General features: G+C 40.0%; 3 protein-coding genes across 5 annotated transcripts in view; 1 reads left to right on the top strand and 2 right to left on the bottom strand.

Annotated features, from left to right (window-relative positions):
- cdh16 (cadherin 16, KSP-cadherin) overlaps positions 1-14630 on the bottom strand; it is a 30560-nt gene extending 15930 nt beyond the window's left edge. The window contains exons 1-8 of the mRNA XM_030413749.1: positions 14600-14630; positions 13800-13850; positions 13611-13709; positions 10681-10815; positions 10386-10515; positions 9699-9857; positions 7776-7972; positions 1775-1900 (exon numbers count right to left, since the gene is read on the bottom strand). Coding sequence (XP_030269609.1) covers positions 1775-1900; positions 7776-7972; positions 9699-9857; positions 10386-10515; positions 10681-10815; positions 13611-13709; positions 13800-13844 — 891 coding nt within the window. The 5' untranslated portion in view covers positions 13845-13850; positions 14600-14630. The remainder of the gene's footprint in view (positions 1-1774; positions 1901-7775; positions 7973-9698; positions 9858-10385; positions 10516-10680; positions 10816-13610; positions 13710-13799; positions 13851-14599) is intronic.
- Positions 14631-15362: 732 nt separating this feature from the next.
- Positions 15363-17931, bottom strand: rrad (Ras-related associated with diabetes). Its single transcript, XM_030413445.1, has 5 exons — positions 17806-17931; positions 17148-17538; positions 16440-16513; positions 16121-16325; positions 15363-15856 (listed from the first exon to the last, which is right to left on the bottom strand). The coding sequence occupies exons 2-5, from the start codon at positions 17518-17520 to the stop codon at positions 15579-15581; spliced, it is 930 nt and encodes a 309-aa protein (XP_030269305.1). The 5' UTR covers positions 17521-17538; positions 17806-17931; the 3' UTR covers positions 15363-15578.
- Positions 17932-21157: 3226 nt separating this feature from the next.
- LOC115580861 (ATP synthase F(0) complex subunit C3, mitochondrial-like) overlaps positions 21158-22821 on the top strand; it is a 4029-nt gene continuing 2365 nt past the window's right edge. The window contains exons 1-2 of one of the 3 annotated variants that reach the window (XM_030415573.1): positions 21158-21276; positions 21570-21669. In XM_030415573.1, coding sequence (XP_030271433.1) covers positions 21631-21669 — 39 coding nt within the window. In that variant the 5' untranslated portion in view covers positions 21158-21276; positions 21570-21630. Of the gene's footprint in view, positions 21458-21569; positions 21670-22821 lie in introns of all 3 variants that reach the window. The other 2 variants (XM_030415574.1, XM_030415575.1) reach the window with 2 other exon arrangements.

Raw genomic sequence — 22821 nt, 5'->3', positions numbered from 1 at the left:
TTTGTAAACTGAACTGTTGGTCCTGGGGCAACATTTATTAGGATGTTCCAGAACCAACACCAACATGAGCTCTGACATCAGTGTGACAATGTGATTGGTCAGTTGCAATTATGGTCCTAGAACAAAATGAATCATGGTGTTGTAGGAACAACACCAACATGGTGTCATCAGACTCAGCCGGTACATCTAACCCTTCAGGGGAATGGTTTAATCTAGTAGTGTCCAAAATTTGGAATTCACTGCCTACTCATTTTCAAATGTGTCTGTCTTTGACAGTTTTTTTACCAGCCAATACTTTGTCTGTGGTTTGCCTACATTATCTGGGTCCAGTCTATGTCTGTCAATATCAACTCTACAGGCTCTTCGTGAATATTGCTAGTTTTCCTTTTGTGTGATTATTTGTGATTTTTTTGTCTTTCTTGTTTTGGGTAATCTCTAAATCCTATCACAAGAGTGTATTCTTAGTCCGTTAACAAAAAGTTTTTGTGCACACTCAACGTGAGTATGGCTTTTTCTGATTTGTGACAATTGTGTTATGAGTAAAATGGCCGCCCCGTAGTGTTTTTGCAATGGCGGCATCTCTAAAAATATTCAATGGTTTCATACTTTTAAGACTACCTCACATAATTTGTCATCATACATTGTGTATCTTGTTTTTTTTATGGACATAAGGAAATGAACAAACAAACAAGGTAAACCAGTGCAGGGTGTGAAAAACTGGTAACCGTTTGATGAATGGATTGATGGAAATTAGATTATTATGTCTGTCATTCTGCACCTCTGGTAGATGGGGCACAAAGCTTACAATGTGAAAAGGCTCCATCAGCCATGAAATACACACAGACTGAGGGAGTTGTATTCACAAAAGGTATGTTTGGTATTTAGTGTCTCTTTAACATGTCCACAGATTATCAATCATTTTGGGAGTGGTGGTTAGTGTGCATCTACACACTTTCAATCACAAGGCGAGCGTGTTTTAAAATCTGCCTTTAAAAACAACGATGCATTTAAATGTCTTGAACAGTGTTTTAATACAGACATGAAGTTGAAGTTATCTCCTCGCTTATTCCTGTCAACTCCTAAAAGCGTAATGCATTGGGCCCTCCCTTATGGCCTCCAAATGCAAAGTGCTGGCAGCACGTGTTTAAACACTAATCACGTCAGTGTCTCTGTGATGTTCTTTGGCCACTTGAGCGTTTGTGCCAGAGTAAACTGTTCAGTGAGCCATTCGAAGCGCACAGGAGCTGAAGTTGTGTGCAGACCTCCGGAGTAAACTCCAAACAAAATGTTCGTTAATTTGTAATCCTACCATGCTGCACCTTTCAGGTTTTGGTTTGCTTCCCTAATTGCCTCTGTTCGGGTTTAAAAATAGATTGTTCTCAGCGCTCAGCCTTGTTGCAATAATGTGTAAAGGGGTTCGCTTAATTAAAAAATAATGAAGCCGTAAGTAATATTTAGAATTTCAATTAAAATAGCAGTTTCCTTTTAATGAACAACATGATAATTTGTTTCGCGCCACATCTCATTAGATGTCATTCTGGTGGTTTTAATAGGGAGAGTACAGAACACAAGAGTTCAGAACACAATGAGCAAACTTTATATTAAGATTATAAGAAACTAATCTATCGTCACATGTGAAACAAACGTATTGAGGTTTCGTCATGAAGGAAGAGTGTAGCATCTACAGCCCTGATGCATAGACGCTTTGAGCTGCAGTCACAGACTGACATTTATTATTAGGTGCAGGAGATGTTTAGCTTGCAGTTATACAGACCTGGTCTTGTGTCTCTCTGTCCAGTGGGGCGTTCAGATAAATGACTCCTTCTCTGCTGATGGTGAAGAGCATCTCTGGAAACTCCCCCTCCAGACTGTACTCTGCCTGACTTCCACTCCATTTGACCTGTGTAAACACACACACACACACACACACACACACACACACACACACACACGCACACAGTGTGTTCTCTAAATACAAAATGTCTTTGGCGTGAGCATCACAAATATCCATACCCTTGTCACTTTCAGTTAAAGTAAATAGAAAATATGGATATACTGTAGATTAGAGAGAGACCTGGGTTTCTGAGGTCGATATATAGATATTTGGGAGGTTTAAACAAAAAACATCAGTGATCATACATTTACTCAAGTACTGTCTTAACTACAATTTTGAGGTATTTGCACTGTACTCCAAAAACTAATTTTCTGCCACTTTATACTTCCATTCCACTACATTGTACTTGTACGCCAATTCATTTAAATAAACAACATACATCTGCAGCAGGCTTATATCAGCTTATGTATCTGCCTGCTTGAGCAGTCTTTCTAGCTCTGATAACCACCGATGGAATGTAATTAAGTACTTTACTCTAGTAATGTATTTAAGCTTTTGGAGGCAAATGTTGTTATTTTACTCCACTAGATTCATCTGGTAACTTTAGTTACACTGACGTTGCAGACCTCATGCTGTATCAGGACAGTAATGCATCTTTAAATTAATGTATTTATCAGTAATCAGAAGAAAAAAAAGTAATTCAGATAATCAGCATCTGAATATTGGATCTGATAATCAGTTGACACATAGTATAAAGTGTAAACAAATAAATGTTTAATTTTGCATTTACCTGTACTTTTCAGTGTAATAGAATACATTTATTGCCAGAAAATAACTTTTGATACTTAAGTAAATCTTATATCAGATACTTTAGGACTTTTACTCAAGGACCTTTTGCATGGTTGACTTTCACTTTTGCCAGATTAATATATTAACACAATTTCTTTACTTTCACTTAAGAATGACATTTGGGTACAACACTGAGTAAGAATGCTAAACCAAAACGTGGCTAACATATCAGTGCCTTAATTTACTTTTTTTTTAACAATATAAATGTGTTTTTTTATAATTTGATGCAACAGGAAAATGATCAGACATAAACCTACAGAGCTATTCAGCAGGTCCTGCATGATGTATTTGCACAAAGCTAAGCATTTATTTATGATAAGGAGCTACAAAAGCCCTGACAATGATGTGGAACAGAGAGCACAGCCAAAACTAACTGTGCCGGCTGAAGGGGATTTTCCACTCTGCTTTACAGCCCTTGACAGAGGGTCTGTGCAGTGAGGCTGAAACGTTCCTAGTAGCCATCAAACAGCACCCAACAAGGAGAGGGGCCCAGCCGCAGCACAGCTGATGCACACCCAGGGCATGTGTATCTCCTCAACACATTGTCACACACTCCTCCCTTGTTTTGGAGATGGCTGCCCAAACACTATGCTTATGTATACACAAAGCCACTTCACACAGCTGGCTGCCTCTTAGTGTTATGGTGTGCTTCTAGACCGCAGAGCTTTAAGGAGATATGTTAAAAGAGCAGATTAATGATCATGGGCTGCTCTATATAGAGTCCTACACAAAACATTTATGAAGTCATCTGTTTTGCCTCTGTCAGTGTTTGAGCTAGCAGAGCGTTCTGTCTCCGCTGATAGGCTGTGCTTGAGCTGCGTCACGAGCGCCTCGTGTCTGCGTGTGCTTTCCTCTGAGACACGGCGGACTGGAGCGTAATCAGTGGCTGATTTACAGGAAAGAGTATGATGTCCTGCGTAAAAACCCAGAAGCAAGATGTACAAAATCTACTTGAGTGGAAACAAGTTGTTGATGGACAGGAAATTCATCTGCAGCTTTTTTGATAACAGACCGATCATTTCAGTCCATGTTCAAGTAAATATGCTGGTATCAACTTCTCATTTGGTAGAATTTGAAGCAATTTGAATATCAGGTTTCACGTACCTTCTTCAGTATAAAAATCCAGGACTTTTCAGCTCAAATTCCATCATATCAAATACTAACAAGGCATAGTTTGAGATCATGAGAACGTGCAATCTTTACAGACCAAAAATTATAGACAAAAATGTGTTACAGCGATGGCAGAAAACTGCAGTAGACACACACGCAGACAGCAGAATAAAGCGTATTTACTGATTTTAAGTAAGAAAACAAATAGAAATAACTTTAATTTCTGTGCTTGCACAAAATGTTCAAATTCAGGCATTTTTAATGACCAGTGTCTATTAGTCCATTCTCACAATCTTTCAGGGACTTAAGGAGCAGTGTGAACTCAGTATAATGGGCATTTCTATTAAAGATAACAGTTAATAGACTAATTGATAAGCTATGGAATCATTTTGTTGCAGCCTTCCAAAATGCAGATACAACATGATATTGACATAGTAAATACTGGATATCTGTAAGGAGACATGCCATTCTTACGGTCTATAAGATTCTCTGTATCCAAATCCAGAAATAACGGAAGATGTTGACTTTAGCAGGTGCCAGACACAATAACAGTGTCTGGTTATGGTGGCAAGCAGAACAACCATATTAGAAAGACAGAGACAGATGAGAAGTTGGCTTGTTGGGGCTTGGAAGCATAAAGCCTACAATAAATGATTTAACATGAACATATAAAGTCGAGATGGCGATTAAGAGGGGGAATATTTCTGTTGAATTGTTAACATAAAAACACTGATTAGAGCTCAAATCACCAACATAAGATGCCTTCTGATGACTCATGTTAGCTTAGGCGCTACATTTATATGCATTCGTAATATTGAACACTGATTATGACGAAAGGTCAAGTGGGGCTCAAACTAATTCTGCAACATATAATCAGATTTGCTTTGACTGAGAAAACTAGCGGCTCAGTGCAGCTAAGAGCCTTGACTCACTCATTCACAGCTGTGAGGCCTTTCTTCTATTCCAGCCTCAAAAAAGATTGCATTACTGAGCTCAAGTATTTCTGCTGATTGCATTACATAATCAAAGTTTTAGGCAGGCAATCAAAAACATGCAATAGATAACAGATTGAAATTAACCTCACTCGCCCCAATGACGCAGACGTAGTGATAACAAATGCCTGGATTTCATATTGAAAATTACAGCCAGAGCTTGTTCTGATCTGATTACGGAATCAGTTGAATTGATTGCAACAATAATCGTGACTTGAGTTTTATAACCGACCTTTACGCAGATGGCGGCAGAAAACGAATAGCAAAGCGGAAGATCAATTTCAGCCTTTCAAAGATGTTTTCACACCGTGGACAATGTCAGCACGTAAGAGACAACGTTTGTTACAGATGATTAGATGTGGACATGACTGCTCCATTCATCTGAGACAGCAGGGGAGGTGAGATCCACAGAGTGAGTCTTCAAACACGACTATCTCTGGATGTGTCATAACAGCGGTTAGTCCCACCACCTACTGAGCATAGCAGTACAATCACTCAGCGTGGGAGACACGAGGCTTCCCCGAAGTAAACATCCATGTTACACTGATACAGTTTTGTGTGATTTAGATTCTGAATGGGACGATGTCGTTAAATGTTTTTTTTATTTATTTTTTTTTAATCTAAACAGTTCAGTGATAGAGGCTTCATTTCTCACCCACATATCACATTTTTCTTCAGACTGTGGAAATCCACTCAGTGAATTATGGTCATATGGTCATTTACATACAGAAGCACAGACGCTATTTGTTAAAAAAATTATGATAATTATCCTTTCAAAGTCGCCAAGCTGTGCAGTGGTTATTAGGTGTTAAACTTATGAGACTAAAAGATTGTATGGTAGAGCTAAAGTGGCCATTGAAAATATGACCAAAAAAAAAAAAAAAAAAAAATCGAATGCGCCTACACTTGTGAACCACACATTTTCAGTGGGTGGAAGGGGCTGTTAGAACAGGAGAGAGGAGAGGCTGAGGGCGAGTGTGGGGGAGGTGGGAGAAAAGAGGAGGAGGGGGGAGGTATTGCTATGCACCTACTGGCCACAGTGATTCTCAGAACCTGCACAGTGTGTTTTATTCAGCAGCAGAATCATCTCTGAATGCCTCTTTGTTTACGCATTCTCAGTACTGAATGAAAAGTTCCTATTTTTTTGCCGTGGTAGGCGCACAAAATTTCCCCACAAATGATAGCAGCCATTGCTGCTGACACTTTTGCATGTGTTGAAAAAACCTCTGAGGGCCTTTGAGTTATTTATAGACATGTAGCTGATATGGCTATTATCATAACAGCTAAAAGGTTCAAAAAGGCCAGGGACAGACGTGGTTATTGTTACAAGAATGCAATTATGTGGGTCAGTCGTGTTAACTTAATTAAAACTGTCTCTTTTAACCTGAACTCAGAGCATTGATTGAAGATTAAATATTATCAGGAGAAACTTTTTGGAGTCGGTGACTGACTCTGAAGGCTTACAGACGTTTTCGAAGGAGCGACTACATCCAAAATTGAATCTGAAGGCAGGATTTCCAGCTTTGGATCTGAAAAGGTGCCCATATCCTCCTGAAATCACCATGGTTACAGTTGTAGTTTCCTCCGAGCTGGTCCGGTATTCAGCTCCAATTTTCAGATAGAACAAACCTTATTGACAACTAACATTTGTCATTATCAACTGATCTGGTGAATTATTCTTTTGATTAATCGATTATTAATTTGGTCAAAAAAAAAAATGCCAGACAATTGTTAAAAAAGGGTTAATCACAGCTTCCCACAGTCAAAGATGATGTCTTTAGATATCCTGTCTTGTCCATCAAATAGCTCAAAACCAAAAGATGTCCAGATTTCAATGATGTATGACAAAGAAAAGCAGCTAACCCTCTCAACTGAGGAGGTGGAACCTGAGATTATTAGCTGCAGATTCATTTTCTATTCATGGATTAATCAATGCACTTGCTAAAACCGTCCCCAAGGTTACCTGACGTTTGAAATATTACCCAGACAAACAATAAATGAATAAAAAAGAATGATTTTAGTGAGTTGGTGAAGCATTATTTTCCCTCTGTGACGTAAACATATTCACATATTTATCCTGAGTAGTACACTTTGATTAATATAATGTACACAACGTGTATTTAAAGGTGGACTTTTGTATAATACCCCTTAGATTGGCAGAGGTGGTGGTGCGTGGATGGGAGAGTGCGTGATTATTGCAGTTAAAGTGAGTCAGTCAGGAGGTAGCCTGAAAGGATCCATGGCATTTGAACAGCATCAATAATTCAGTATTTGGTCACTTAGGAGGACCCAAGAGGCACTAAAAACAGCAACTGGCAACATAATGCCACTTTACTCAGTCCGGGCTATTGACAGTTTGTTTTACTGTAATATGACGCATTTGTTCACAGCTGGAATTTAACAATGAAGTCAACACTTAGCCTGATTTGTTTTCATGATTTATCATAAAAAAATTAAAAATCAAATAAGTTAAGTGGTTTTAAAGGAGACATATTATGCTGATCGTCAAGTTCATTATTTTATTTTGGGTTACGACTAGAATAGGTTTACCTGCTTCTATGCTCAAACGACACATCAGCAGCACTGTATTCCCCCTCCATCTTAAAACGCTCCTGTCCATTTAAGGCCCTCCCTCCTGAATACCAAGTCTGCTCTGATTGGTCAGCTCACACATGCCTGAGCCAGTGTCTCTAACCATGTCCCTGATCGGCTCTGTCCTGTTATCAGCTTCCAGTTAGCTTTAAATCTACTTTAAATAAAGGCATAAATTATGTGTGACATGGCTACTTAGTGTGATTTCACAAAGTCACAGAATTAAACTGACAAGGCATTTCGTAGGCTGTGTTGCAGACTTTGGGCTTTTTAACTTTCAAGATCTTTTACATAAACAAGAATCTTTATGAGACACTGAAGGAAGGGAAAAAACTAAAAAAGCACATTACGTCTCCTTTAATGTGCACTTTATGTGTGCATTTTCTGTACTGCCTCACCTGTGAGATGGGAATCGGATACGGGCCTGGGAGATTCTCCTGAAGTCGTACAGGGTCGGGTGATGCCCAGGTGTTTCCAGTCACCTCAACAGTAACGATGCCGCTGGTGAAGAAAGCGTCTGCCTTTCCGGCCATGTCCCTCACCATCACTGAGAGCTTGTAACGGCCGCACATCTCCGGGTCCAAAGCGGACGCTCCTGATGGTCACAGAGGGACAGATGACACATTATTGTTTGTTCTGTGTTTTATGACATGATTCTGTTTGTTTGCAATGCATATAAGTCATAAAATAACTAAATATAACTAAAATAACTGTGCTAAAATAACACTTTCAAGCATGTACAAAAAAGTACATATAAACACATAATTATGTGATGGCTTATGGAACATAATGAACTTTATTTTCCCTCAGATAAGACATTACAAACACTGCCTGCTCAATTTTACTTTCCGAAGCCTGCTGAGTGCTGTATTTATCACTCAGTTTTCAACTTCTTGCTAAAACAGAAAGGAAATGACATAAACAACCCACTAGAAAGGTAATCATAGCCATCAGTTACAGCTAGCCTGAAAATAAAGTAGTAAATTGAAGCGGTAATTGTCAATTTTCACTGCCTTGTTGGAACCAGCGGCAGCAGTGTGGGTCGGTAGGAACAGTAAGCATGAAAGTCACCCAGCTGCTGCTGAGCCGTAACAAAGGGAAATACCAAGCTACAGAGATAGCACCAGCATACAGCACTGTGTCTGCTATAAGTATGTGTGTGTCAGTGTACAGGATGTGAATGTCTGTATGCCTATAATGCCTCACTTTTGTGTCAGATCTTAATACATTATTTACATCTAGTTCCATGCAGCAAGTCCATCTGAACCTAACAATGTAAATGTTAGTCTGAAATATATCATGTTTAATTTCTCCAAGGTGTGTTATTTAACCTTTTTTGTTTGATAATGATATATCGGCTGATATACACACAAAGACAACTGGATTGTTACCGTTTCAAAATCATTTTGGTGCAAAGTTGGTGCACCACGCTATCTTCATTTTGTTTACGTCTGCTTCGCCATGAAATCACGAGATTGGGATCACACGTAGGCACAGCCTCAGTCTGCAGAGCCATGAACCCAGAGCGCTGAAGCCACACAGTGTTCACTGTTCATTCAAGAGCCAATATAACAAACTGTGTGAGTCCAAATTGTACCAATTTCTACACTAGACTTCCATAAGTCCTCAGAAACAAATCGGCCAAGTGTGAAGTTGATTGGGTGAACGGTTCTTGATTTGCTACTACCAAACATACAAACAGTCAGCGGTTCCTTGCTTTATATTTAGATAATGGAACTAATGGATAATAGAACTGGCTGCCAGCATTTATTTTCCCCGGAGATTTCATGCCCGGGGACAGACAAAACCGCAGTGCTGTTGTGAAAGCAAGGTTTATAGGGGACAAATCTAAATGCAGATGTTGTCATGTTTCTTTTGCTATTACACTGTGCAATCAACGTTTACTTTACTTCTTATTTTTTTCCATCAGTTCTCTCTAAAGAAAAGCTTCCGTATATAATGGCAACCCTGATTCTAAACCTCCACAAACATATCGTTTTGTACTGTAGTTTCTTCTTGTTACTTATTGGATGATGTCAATATACAGTACCCGCAAAATGCTAATGGAATGAAGTGAATGAATATCCTTTGTTGCAACATTTGTGGAAACAAATGGGATATGAAAACAGGGCTTTTGAATGCATTTAACAGTGTATGAAAAGAATAGTAATAGGAGTTAACCCCAGACTGGAGTACTCTGTGTGTCCTTGTGTAAGAGGTGCCGTCCTGTCGTTGACCCCTGCATATAGTGAGCTACTGAAAAGAGAACAAAATACAACATTAACTTCTTTCTTTCCCTACAGTCACTAGCTGAGACTGACCTTCCTCAGTGAGGGAGACCTCTCCGGTGATAGAGTCGATGAAGAACATCTGGCTGGAGGGAATCCTGGGTGTCTGTTCCATCAGGCTGAAGCGTAGCTCTGCGTGGAGGCTGTTACGTTCATCGCGATCCAGCGCCCCCACCTGCATGAATGGGATCCCTGAGACACAGGTGGTGCAGAGCCAAAAGGTTACTCTCTGTTTCACAGACATCTCTCTGCCCCGCTATAAACGGCTTCATCAGTTTATACAGAAAAGGGTAGAACATGGGCTGGACCAATCCAGAGGCCGAAAGATAAAGAAGCATTTGAAGAAGCCTATGTGTTTGGTTTTGTATATGTAAAACTACATTGGAACCCATGAGTGGATAGTCATTCCTTAAAAAAAAAAATTCTTGAATCTTTGCTTCTGAACGTTTACAGTCTGTGTGTGTGTGTGTGTGTGTGTGTGTGTGTGTGTGTGTGTGTGTGTGTGTCTGTGTGTGTGTGTGTGTGCGTGTGTGTGTGTAATCAAAAATACACCTGATCCAGTTTACTACAGCAATAATTCTATTGATACAGAGGTTGGTTTTCAGGGACACATTGGACAAAAATAGAGTTTTTCTATTCCATTCAGCAGCAGGGACAAAAGTGACCCAGACTGAGAATGGTTGTGCAACACAGTGACATCAGCACCCAAGGTTCTCATACCTTTGAGAAGCCCGAGCTGCACGCTGCCTCTCATGCTCTCCTCTATGAAAGTGGGCACATTATCATTCTTGTCGATGACACACACTTCGACGGTGAAGCTCTGCCGGTGAACTGATGTTCTGAAGGACACCTACAGCACGTGCATACACACAAACACAATCTGTAAGTAACACACACACGAGAACCTAAAGAGTGATTATTTCTTCTTGCATTTTTTAACCTAAGCACACAAACCTCATATGATAATCAAATGAGAGCACTGAATGAGTTAATAAGCTAAAAAGTGATTTGATACCTGCAGAGAGTAAGATGGCTGTTTCTCTCGGTCAAGTGGTTTCAGTGCATACAGAAACTGAGCGTCGACTCCAAATATCCCCTCATCATCCCCTGTTACCACCAGGTCACTGTAATTAACTGGCAGGCTTTGGAGCTGTAGAAAACAGAAGAAAATTAATAAAACATCAGTTTGTGTTCCTGTTCAAACCGAGCCATGTGCACAAACAATAAAGTGGAGGAGTGGAGCAGCAGGGCAGTCTCTGCAGCCATCTGTGATGTCATTTCAATCTGTACTTCAAAAGGACGTCCAATTGAGACTAGAGAAAGAAATGACTTGAAACGTTAACGAATCCCAGTAAATTAAGCCTGATGAGGCCATCTCTGGTTGTAGTTTTCTGGTCATGTTCAAAATGAAACTGTGTGCTGAGATGTTGACACAGAAGAGAAGAGACGCAATAATACATGCACCCATCCTCGCTGCAGTTGATCTCTACATGCTTGAACAGGTAGGTCTGGTGATATTTCATACATTTCTTACTGTCAATAAACCACTTGAAAAGACCAAAAGCATTAATTGAATAATTAAACATACATAGAGATTGTGATGCTTTGAAGCCCTATTTTCTGAAAATGTTGATGAGCTGCAAAGTTGGCCATAAATACATATATATATATTTCTTTTTACAAATAACTAAAATAAATGTTGTGCTCAAGCTTAAAAAAAAAGTAAGCTTTGGCTAAAATGGAATAGCGACGTTTGACTTAAGTAGAATCTTGGGGTCAAAGGTCATCCTACAGGCTCACAAGAGGATGGTGTGCAGTTCAACTCCTCAGCAGTTTATGTTTGAGTGACAGCTATTGCTATCCCTGCTAATATCCAAGCTATTTTTTTTCAAAGCTACCATACCATTGCTATCTATGCTAATGATCTTGATCTTGCGAGAACAGCAGTCTGGTTGCGATGGTAATCGTTTACGTCCAACTATTAATCACGTCCCTTTTCTTTGTTTGAGAGAGAACGTTAACCGTTGAACAGGAAAGGAACACTGGCCGGAGTGGGACTTAACATACTTGCTAGCAGGCTAACTGTGTATTATTCCTGAAAATAGTCCCTAACAGATCCACTACTTATTGCAGTTCAAATAAAGTTAGCTAAAATCCACAGTGCCCAGCTGTTAATAAAGTAATGTAGATAATTCAGCAATTTATGATTTATATAATTGTTTTGAAAGGTTTAGTGCTGTGGAAATAAAGGGGCTTGGGGCACACAGACAGGGTAGGAAGGTGGAGAAGTATGCTGTCATTCAACTTGTCTACTAACCAAATTAGTGTTAAAAGAATCATACACTTTTGAAATATTTTGCAGAAAATGTTTAGAGCCAGCGCTGTGTCTGGGTCCCTCACAGTAGCCTGTCAGATGATTAAAAACAGTTGCAGTGCTTTTGTACTTTGTAAGGTTTGGAAGATAGATCATTCAAAGAACTTGACAAGTGCGGCCCTCTCTGATGAGCAGATTTTCATCATTCAAGAGCTTTTACCTTGAACAAATCTGGAGCGATAATTACGCCCCCTCTATTCACAACACAAAGTGGGGTTATTATCCAACTTGCCCATTCTGGCCATTAACGGGCGGTTTGAAGAGTGTGAATGGCACTCATTTCAACACAAAGACTGAAAATATGGCTGTGTGTCATGCAAGATGTGCTGACGTCACAATATGACCAATTAAAGTGCCAGATACTCATGCTGTTACACCCAGAGGACGTCTGAGTGGCGTGTATGAATACAACAGCCCGCCTGCCACCTAACTGAACTGAATGCAGAGGCTGATGCATAAAAAGCCTTGTGAATACTTCAATTACAGTCTTCAGATGACGCCAGCACGTTCATACATCTTCCATCTTAAGTGAAAATTGGAAAGGGGATAAAAAAAGAGACAGGCTCATTATCTACCTTTTTTTCTGGCTATGGAGCAATTGTGGTCTTTTTCTACATATTACTTAAAGACGAACAGGTTCAAGAGGAGATGTTTTTATGTACCTGGTTTAATCTTTGAGAAATGTAGTAAGTCAGTGTTGAGAACTCCTCAGTGGACTTTGCATTGAATCGATTTTAATATGGAACACATCAGATTTTAGTCAACAGTTCCAGAAGTTTTTTGTTGCAGAGTTGCTGTCAACCAGTGATGGATTGTAACTAAGCATATTTACTCAAGTACTGTCCTTAAGTAGCCAACAATTTGGAGGTACACTACTTGAGTATTTCCATATTCTGTTACGTTATGCTTCCACTCCACTATTTGAAGGCAAATATTGTACCTTTTACTCATTACATTTAGTTGACAACTTTAGTTGCCTGCTAACCCCTAACCTTTTTCAGAATTCATACAGTATTTGAATAAATGTTTTGCTTTTTGTTTACAAAAAGGACACTGATTGAAGTAAAGAAGATTATTAAATTTAAGTTGCATGAGTAATAAAACGTTTTAATAACTTCGAAGTAATAGTCTCTACAGTATTTAAATATGTGTTTTATTAACCTATATACTTATATTTAATGTCAGATACTTTAAGACCTGTACACAGGTACTATTCATACATTGTACATTTGTACAAAGTTGACTTTACTTTAAAAGAGTAAGGAAACTGATCACCTCAGAATTATCAAGTGCTGAGCTAAAAAGGTTTATCAACTTCAAATTAATAGTTTTATCGTACTTCACTATTTTGAGGTAATCGGTTGCCTCAGTTTCTCTTTAGTTAAGTCACTTTGTCAGATCCTTCAGTGTATGGCCGACTTTCACTTTTGCCAAAGTAATACACATATGTGCTCTCGGGTCATATTTAGAAAAACAGTGCAGGATTATAAGAATTACACATCTAATTTCTTCTTTACTGAGCACAAGAAGAACATTCATTCGGTAAATAGAAGTAAGCTGAAACGCCTTACCTTGGCGAGATACCATGGGAAAATGCCATTGTAGTTTTCAGGGACACCGATTAAAACATCTGCCCCAGAGCATGGTGCAAACGAGTAAGGTATCGCCAACTGTGTATGAGATATTAGGTGTGACTCAGTGGCATTGTTAATGCTGTTCATAAACTTAGCTTAGCAGTTTTAAAGAAAAGGACGTCTTACAAGGAGAGCTGTGATGAGCATTGGTGTATCGCCTCTGTCAGCCATGAGGTCCTGTAGATGTGGCACATTCACAGCATTTTAAATCACATGGCCTCAGCCCAACAATCAACACAATTTCTGTCCTGTTACTGATTCACCACAGTGGAGGTCTTTATACAACACATATTTCACAGTTTTACTTGTCGGAGTTTAAATGCGTAACCACCAACAAAGCCATTTAAAGCAACATCACTGCAGTCTGTAGCACAAAAGGTAAAACCTCTCTAGATTGAAGTTATATGGAAAGACTATGTAGTTTTGGACAAGGAATGCAAACTCAGAATTCAATACAAACCCACAAATATTATACTATTTTTCCATAACTGAATAGACGAGCTGATCTCAGAGGAAAATCAGGTCCTCAGAACACTGTTTGAAGCTAGAACTGTGGCAGGGTCCGCCACATATAAGTAAAACAGTATGAAATTGTGTTGTCCTTTAAGGTCAGTTTGTATATTCCGTTTATTCAGTCACGAAAACGCAGGCTTCTTCCCCAAAGCTGCATAGTGCTCCTTTAATGTTTGTCCAGTATATTTAAGATGCAGCTGCTTGTTTGGTCAAATTCCAAATCAAAGCCTATCGGTAACATAAATGCTGTATAAACTCCTTAAAACCTATTTAAGCCCCTAAACCACAAAAATCAAACTGTGGATCAAAACTGTCGCTTAACAAATGCCGTTGACAACTTTTATAAAATATGGCACAAAAAAGCTTTGCGAGTCAAGTAGCAAAACCAATTCAAAGAACGTTTTGTGTCTTACCTCAGCCAAATGGTGTGTGTGCTCCCTCCAAGAGCCGTGAGAGGAGTTTAAATTGGGTGGAAAAATTGCGTACTTGTACTCCTCCAGTGGATTAATGGTTAACACCGTCAGATAAACATGCCTAACTACCTTGTTTCCTTCCTGTACAAAACCAATGGCCGGCGAGGTTCCATTCCACTGATACGATCGCATGAATATTCACGAGGATGTAAATAAAACACCTACTTGCGTTCAGCTGAACACTTTGCTTCGGAGAGAAAGACAGAGAAGGTTTTACGATTTGACTTTTTGCATTTTATTTTTTAAAAAAAGGAAATCAACGTAAACAAAGAATTTCCACATGATGTCAAGGTTCACAAGAATAATATAACTTATTGCATTACTCATACATTCACAACCTGAATTCAATGTCATGGAACAACATAGAATAACAGAAGTTTTCTCTCTCTTCTTTGTCCTCAGTAACTTGGCCGAAGCACGAACCTGCGTACCGCGTTTCAAGTAAATATGAGTCCAGATGGCCTAGAACTGTGATCCTGTATCTTTTAGGATAATGAGATGTATGTTGCATTTAGCATCGGTCAATATATACATCGATCCCCTCCAGTAAAGGAGCATCACATTAACCCAACAACAAGGCAATCTTCGCAACTCATTAGACACAACAAGCCTTTGTGGATTTTTCATACATACTGATCATATTATGACAGCAACATGTTTAAGGCGAACAAACAAAAAGAAAAGAAAAATGAAACAGAATAAATGTTCGCAAAGCTTCATGCAGGTTATCACCAATATCGTGATAATGATATCATTTTCATTAATCGAGTCCCTTCTTTGCTTTTGGTTGGTGTCTGAAAAATAAAAATATATATCTGTACAGCTCTATTAGTCCTTTAGGGTTAGTGTTAAAACACACACAGCGTCTGGTCTTCAGAGGCCAAAGAGAAAAGTGTCCGTCTGTCCCGTCTGGTCCTCCTCAGAGAACAGTGAGGTCGTGGCAGGACTTTGACTTCTGCCTGAAAGCCATCTTCTTGTTCTTGCGTGCGACCATGCGGCCCAGGAACCGCTTGGCCTTCTTGCCGATGCTCTCCCTGCGCCTGCAGTTGGCCATGCGCCGTGCGTTCTCCTCCTTGCTGTCTTTCCTCAGGCGGATCTGTCTGACGATGCCTTCGAAGAGGTCCTGCACGTTGTGATGAAGGGAGGCGGATGTCTCGATGAACTTGCAGTCGAAGACCACTGCGCAGGCACTTCCCTCTGCAAAGAAGGAACAGGTGGAGAGAGGACGTTTAGTACATTAAGAAGACATTAAGGCAGAAACTACAATAAACTCTGGCAGGTAGCTTTAGTTTGCAGTAGTGCCTGAACCAGAGCAGTTAAGTGAGAAATGTGGGCTGACCTCACCAGTGACAGTTAAGCTCAATCACTTCTGGCAAATTTGATCATGAAAAGCCTCAAGAGCAGCTTTGAATGTTGAATATGATATTTAAGGTAAAAAGGGAGTTAATCAAACCGACTCACCATCTACAGACACCTCTCTGGACCGCACCAGGTCGCTCTTGTTGCCCACAAGGATTATGGGAATATTCTCTGACTGTCTGGCCCGGCGCAGCTGAATCCGCAGCTCTGACGCCTTCTCGAAGCTCGATTTGTCTGTCACTGAGTACACGATGATGTAAGCGTCTCCCATCCTCATGCACTGCTCCTTTAGCCACTGGCTGTTATCCTTCAGGAGGAAGAAACAGAAACCGAGATTAGCATCATACACGGCTGATCCCATCTTAATGTAATATCCACGAATCAATGCAAATGGACAAAACATCAATAATATATAACTCACCTGTTCCCAGATGTCATACAGCAAGATGGATGCCTCTTCTTCGTCCACAACGATAGATCTGTCATAAGTGTTTCCTGACGGGAGAGAAAAAAAGAGACATCGTGTTACACACTGACAGAAAGGAGCAGTCGTGTTTGTTGTCAGTGTGTGTTCCTGCTTTTCTTCGCACTGGTTTTAGCACCTTTTTTTTTCTCCCTCTTTCGAGGCAGAAAGTTGATCACAGCCTGTGATCAAGCCATCCCCGGCCTTTTTTATATTGTCTGACAGCTGTACTACTGAGGGCAGAGCTGGTGCCTCGCTGCAGATGGAAATAGCAATAATCAATGCATCTACAGCCCTGCGTGCAGAAATAAATACACCTCTATTCTATCAGCTAAACTTTTTCCTTACCTTTCCTCACAGTGAAACAGTTTACCAAACAGAAATCCACATTTTCGTTATTCTTAAATGTGTTTTCACGCTTGAGTATCTGGTCCAAAAATGTTGGATGTTCTGTAATTCATTCATTGAATCTTGTGTCTCCAACCATGGTAATACGTCATGTGTATTGTGTTTGGAATGAATCAAATTAACCCCTGACAGTCCTAATTATCACATGCATCTTCTCAGACAATGGACATCTTGAGTGTGTGTGTGTGTGTGTGTGTGTGTGTGTGTGTAGGGGGGGTGGGTAGGGGTTGGTGACTCATCCCCAGCATCACCACTCACCTGCTTCATCGCAGTCGTGACCAGCATCCTCAACTCCCCCGAAGACGCGCGCCAGGCTGGACTTGCCGACTCCGTGCTCCCCGAGGAGAACCACCTTGTACACCTGGGACTCGGCCTCGCTGCCCGTGGAGATGACGGAGTCGGAGGAGTCGGACGCGCAGCTGCCTCGGTGCTGCTCGCTCGGGGAGTAGGACGTGCAACGCAGGAGGTTGGAGAGCTCGTCTGTCTGTCCCGTCTGGGGCATCGTGGCGCGCAGGTCCCGGTCGTCCACGGGCATGCTCCTCCGGTGTAGGTTGGGTAGATTCATGGGGAAAGGCATGCTCCCTCTCCTCTTGTCCATGTTCCGCAATTTGTCACCCTTGTTCAGAGTCATTGTGCTTGTACCGAGGAGCTGTGGGGTAGATGTGACATGCGTAAATGCGCGCCGTCATTCACTCACAATTCAAAAGGCTTTACAGGTACAGGTTTAAAAAAAAAAAAAAAAAATCTGTCTAGGGATGCAGTGGAAGATGATGATATATTTTAACGTCACGCTGTTAAGTTTAAAACATCTGGTTTCTGAAATCTCGTCATGACCGCATGTTTATCCAACTGGCCTCAAAAAGAGGCAAATAAAACTGAAAGCCAAACATTTCCAAACGTAATCAAAGACACTTACTCGGTGCTGGCAATACAAATCCAACGAAGGTAATCCAATAATCCTCGGTGTGAAGAGTTGTTGGAGACGAAAACGCGGTTTCGCTTGAGTCTGGTTGACAGACGCTGCTCGGCCTATTTATATGAAACCGGGAGTGACGTCGGCAGGGATTCGCCCCAGAATATCACGTCGCCGCTTATTATAGTGGTGCGTAACGGTAACATCATACAGAGGAGGGGGTTTGTGACTGGAAGAGCTGAGGAATCTCCCTTCCGCCTCGCCAAATGGAGAGCTTACCTCTGAGGGGGCGGCCAGGGATGAATCCTTGAAGAGGGGAAGCCCACTCAAAGCTGCCCGGAGGGACATAAATATTTAATATTCATTCACGGAGATAAATTTAGCGATAGTGAAAGGATATCCACATGATGCAAGAAGTGAAGGTGTGTCAGGGCGCAATGCACCGCGCAGACGGATGCTTTTGTGGACATGTGATCACTTGTCTTGGTTAAATTGGTCATCAGTATCTTTGTTTTTGTTGTTTTCTTTTTAGCTTCATAGCAAGGTGGAGGCTTCAATTATGCAACAACGTGAGATTTTAATGTAAGGGAGCCAGAGTCTGGATAATAGACAAAGGTATTTGTGTTATTGATCCCGTCGTCTGTGGCGTTCAAATAGATTTTTTTTTTTTTTTTTTTGTGCAATTGCGCCAAAGGCAGTCTAAATATGGCAGTGAAAAATGCAGGAAAATGAGCACATAAAAATTCTACACACGGTGACATTCATTTCTCAAGCATCCCTCGCTTCCTCCTCCTCCTCCTCCTCTTCCTCCTCCTCGCCCACCTCCTCACTGACTGAGAGATGAAAAGCCTGATGCCACCAAACCAGAATGTTCTGCGTTTTGCAGTAGTAATTCCTCACATATGACAGGCATAACCTCCATACATCATCATGGTTGCTGTTTGTGATCCATGATTTCAATAGGCTGCTACAAAAATGCCAACAGCCAAATGTCGTTATGCCTCCCCGGTGGAGCTCAGAGGACTTTGTGTCAGTTTCCTTTTGTTTCACTCCAGCGTGTGATTTTGTTATTGTTCTTGCACATTTGACACGTTTTTTTCGCCCACACTGGGGTTAACCCGCAACACGATGTGTTTGTTCAGGCACAATTTCATCCTCCAGTTTGTGTCAGAGACTCTGGTCGGTGTGTTGCTGCCCCCTTGTGGCGTCATACCTCACGTTACAGTTGAACCTTTTGAACTCATTGCCTGTACTGTACGTGTCTAACATGTCCATGTGTGGAAAAAATGAATTAAGATTAAAAAAGGTTAACAATAAAATGACAAAAAATATTATGACATGTTATCAGGACATTTGATAGATTTCTTTTCTAAATCTGCTTATCATAATTCATATTTACGTTTTTTTTTTCTCCTGTCAACAACCAATAGTTCACTTAATATTGATTTTGCTCTAGTTGTGAAAATCTGATTTAAAAGAAAAAATAGATTTCTTTTTGTTGAGCGATGATGAATATTTGCAGTCTTATCTCCTATTCAGCCTACTTGAATCCAGCAAAGATGTAGCAGATATATCCCATGGTCATATATCTCTGATGTGTGTGTTAAATTACATTTTTATCCAGTGTTTGAAAAAGCTTCCATATGCGGAGTCCCATTATAGATTCACATGAGGAGTGTGGGTTCAGTACAGCCTATAGTAATGCCTTTGTAAATATTGTAATACACACTGTATGACAATTGTGATCACACACTTCCAGCCAAACATTAGATCATATTCTGGTCAAACATCGCTTGATTTCTCCACAGATCATACATGTTTAAAGGGGACTTTCTGTGACAAGAAAAAAATAGCCTATGTCTCCGCTGTACTCCCATGACTGTGTGACTCGACCACCATCATCAAGTTTGCTGATGACACGGTGGTGGCGGGCCTGATGATCTCTGAAGTGACTCACCTGAGAACTGGTGCCAAGACAACATTCTGATTTGGATGTCAGCAGGACGAGCTGATAGTGGGGGAAGCAGGAGAAATACCGCCAGGCCCTGGTGTAGACGGGTATCTAAAGATTTGTATCCTTAATGCACTGCAGAATGTGCATTGCTTTGGTGTTTCATTTGTACAATAATATAAAACGTCTCAGTGGTACATATACACAGCCCTTCTACCTCACTTGAAATAACCAGAATGTGATAGCTAAGCCCCTTCAAAGCTGATAATGTTCACATTCAGTCAGAGCCAAGAGTTTAACTGATTCCTCAAAGGGGAATCACCTAATGAACATGATAAATACAATGTAGTGGAAATACTGTAGATTATAAAATGTGACAGTACTGGGTTTCTGAGGATGATAGTTAAATAGATGTTTAGGAGTTTAAAAATATCAGATGATGATACATAGGTATATAATTTTTAAAATAATTTTAAACACGAAACATAAACAACAATCTTGTCAGTGTCATTTTGTCAGTGCTCTCTGAAACTTTGTCAAGGGTTTCAAATTTATTTTGAAACCTAGTTTGGCGTTTCTGTACTGCAATTTCATATTACTTATTGGCCAATATATCCAACAGTGATCAACCTGGTCAACTGAGGAATCAGTCTAGGCTTCCTTGTTTGAGTTGACTGTGAAGTGTTTGTCTTCCTTAGTTTCCTGCTTTTGCTTGACTGTCAAAGCAAATTGTAAACTGTTTTTAAAGGTGCAGTATAAATAAAGTTTATCATCATTAATATTATCATTATAATATTTACTTAGCCTTTTTCTGAGGTACCTTTACTGTATATTAGTATTTCCCTTTTCTGCTATTTTAAACTTCCACTTCACTACATTTTGCAGTCAAATATTTTACTTTTACTCCACCAAGTTTTATCAGCAATTAGATTTAAAAAAAAGAAAAAAAGAAAAACACTGACTCTGACAATCAGGAAGAATGCTGAATATCGGAGTCAATATTTACTGTATGTAAACAAATCTACAGCTTTACTTTTCCTCATACTGTTACTTAAGGCTACATTTATTGACAAAAGTATGTTTGATACATTTAAGAACGGATACATACGGATACTTCTCCGGAAGCACTATTTTTACATGATATAATTTACTTTTAATCAAGTATGACTTGAGTGCCTATAGACAGAGAAAAAAATGGTGATTTAACAAAGTTTATATTCATATTTAGTTAAATATTCCTAATAACTCGGGCTGCTGACTTTCTGTATGACAAATAAATTGGTGCTTCTTTCATTTGTAGCAGTCTAATGGATTCATAAATAGCTGTGAGTGTGTCAGCATTACAAACATTCGTCCAAACTGTCTCTAGAGGATTGTGAATAACATGAATATTTGTGTTTACAGTAACATTTGAACATACTGTGCTGACTGTAGCGTCCCCATCAGGACACCGGAAGTCAACCCCCTAACGTAATACAGCGCATGCGCTCATCCCTCGCGTCTTCGACCTCTACTACAAACCGGTGAGTGCTAACCTCGTCTGTCACAAACTGCGTCTGAATTTAACATATAACTGCTACACTTCTGTGTAACTCTGTCTCTTTGTAGCTCTGGTGACCACAGCGCGCAGCACAGCTCATTTTCTTTTTCAACTAGCTTTTTTTAGCGACATTGTTCGGTGTGTAGCTAATCTTGACCTTACTTGTATGTGTCCAGTTAACTTTGCACACTCTGTACTTTATCATTTAGCCAGCTGGTAACATAGTCAGCTAACTGTGAGTATGTATTGTTGTCTTTCGTGAATGCTTTTCTCCAGACGGTACACACCGAATCAACGCCAGCTCCTTTGGTTGACCTGACCACCACGTCCCTTCGTAATGTATGCCTGTGCTAAGTTCGTCTCCACGCCCTCTCTGGTGAGTCTGCATGAATGGATGGAGGTGACAGTTGCATGTGTTTTGACACTGAGCTGAGTGATAGTTTGCAGAAAGAGCTGCCAGTCTGTGTTCAGGACGAACAGCTAGCATGCTAACACAGGCAGTCTTTGACCCTCTGCCAAAGTCAGCCTGTGTTCGCACCTGCAAGGACGTCCTAGCTTTGAACATGATCCGGGCACAGCTCTCCCTAACCATTTCATCCCCATGTAAAACAGTTTTACCCCTTTTTAAAAGTGAACTATCTAATTTTAAATCATATGATATCATAGTGAAGCAGCCATATTTAAAGGGTAACTCCACACTTTTCCACAATAAAATGTGTACTGCATATGTGATCATGGTAGTATAAAGCCTTTTGTGGTTCTGGAGAAAGCTCTGTGTAATCTGATGAATTGCCTCCAGAGATGTCACTCAGGTTTTCAATTGCATTTTGCGTAATGAAGACACAAGGTTTTAAAGAGGAAGATGGTTGAATGGAATTTGATAATTTGTTTTCAAGCTCCCCAAAATTAGTCCAACCGTGTTTTAGGAGCTTAAAGTTTTCAAACCTAGCAACTACATTACCCACAATGCAATTTAATCACTGAGTACATTATTGGAAGCATTTTATCAGATTATCATTGGCTGCCTCTGGAACCAAAAATGGCTTTACAGACGGCTGTGCTATATGGCCTTGAAATAACATCAAGACATTTTTTTTTTTAGGATGTAAGGGCACACAATATATATATATTTCAATATTTTGAAACCTCAAAATGCCTCTAAATCCTCAAAAGCGCTTCATAAATGCTAGTTTGGCAAAATAAAATTGAATCACAGAAGTGTTTTTGACCAAATACCTTGATAATAATATTGCGACAATAATGTAGGTTTGATATTGGTACTTTAACAAATATTATCACAATTCCATTTTTGATAAAATCATCATTCATGAGAACATAATGACTAAGAGGGTAAAGGCAAGTATTGGAAGAAATCGAACACTCTGGTAAGTTAAAAAAAAATAACATCACTTTACTGTATTACAGCCTCTAAAACTAGAACAACACTTATGGTATATCACGGTACGTTATCCAAAAAGACAGGATACAGTTTAATATCTCAATAATGATACAGTATCCATATATTGCC

Source organism: Sparus aurata, chromosome 4, assembly GCF_900880675.1.
Source record: "Sparus aurata chromosome 4, fSpaAur1.1, whole genome shotgun sequence".
NCBI classification, from domain to species: domain Eukaryota; kingdom Metazoa; phylum Chordata; class Actinopteri; order Spariformes; family Sparidae; genus Sparus; species Sparus aurata.
This window is presented reverse-complemented; position numbering and strand designations above follow the sequence as displayed.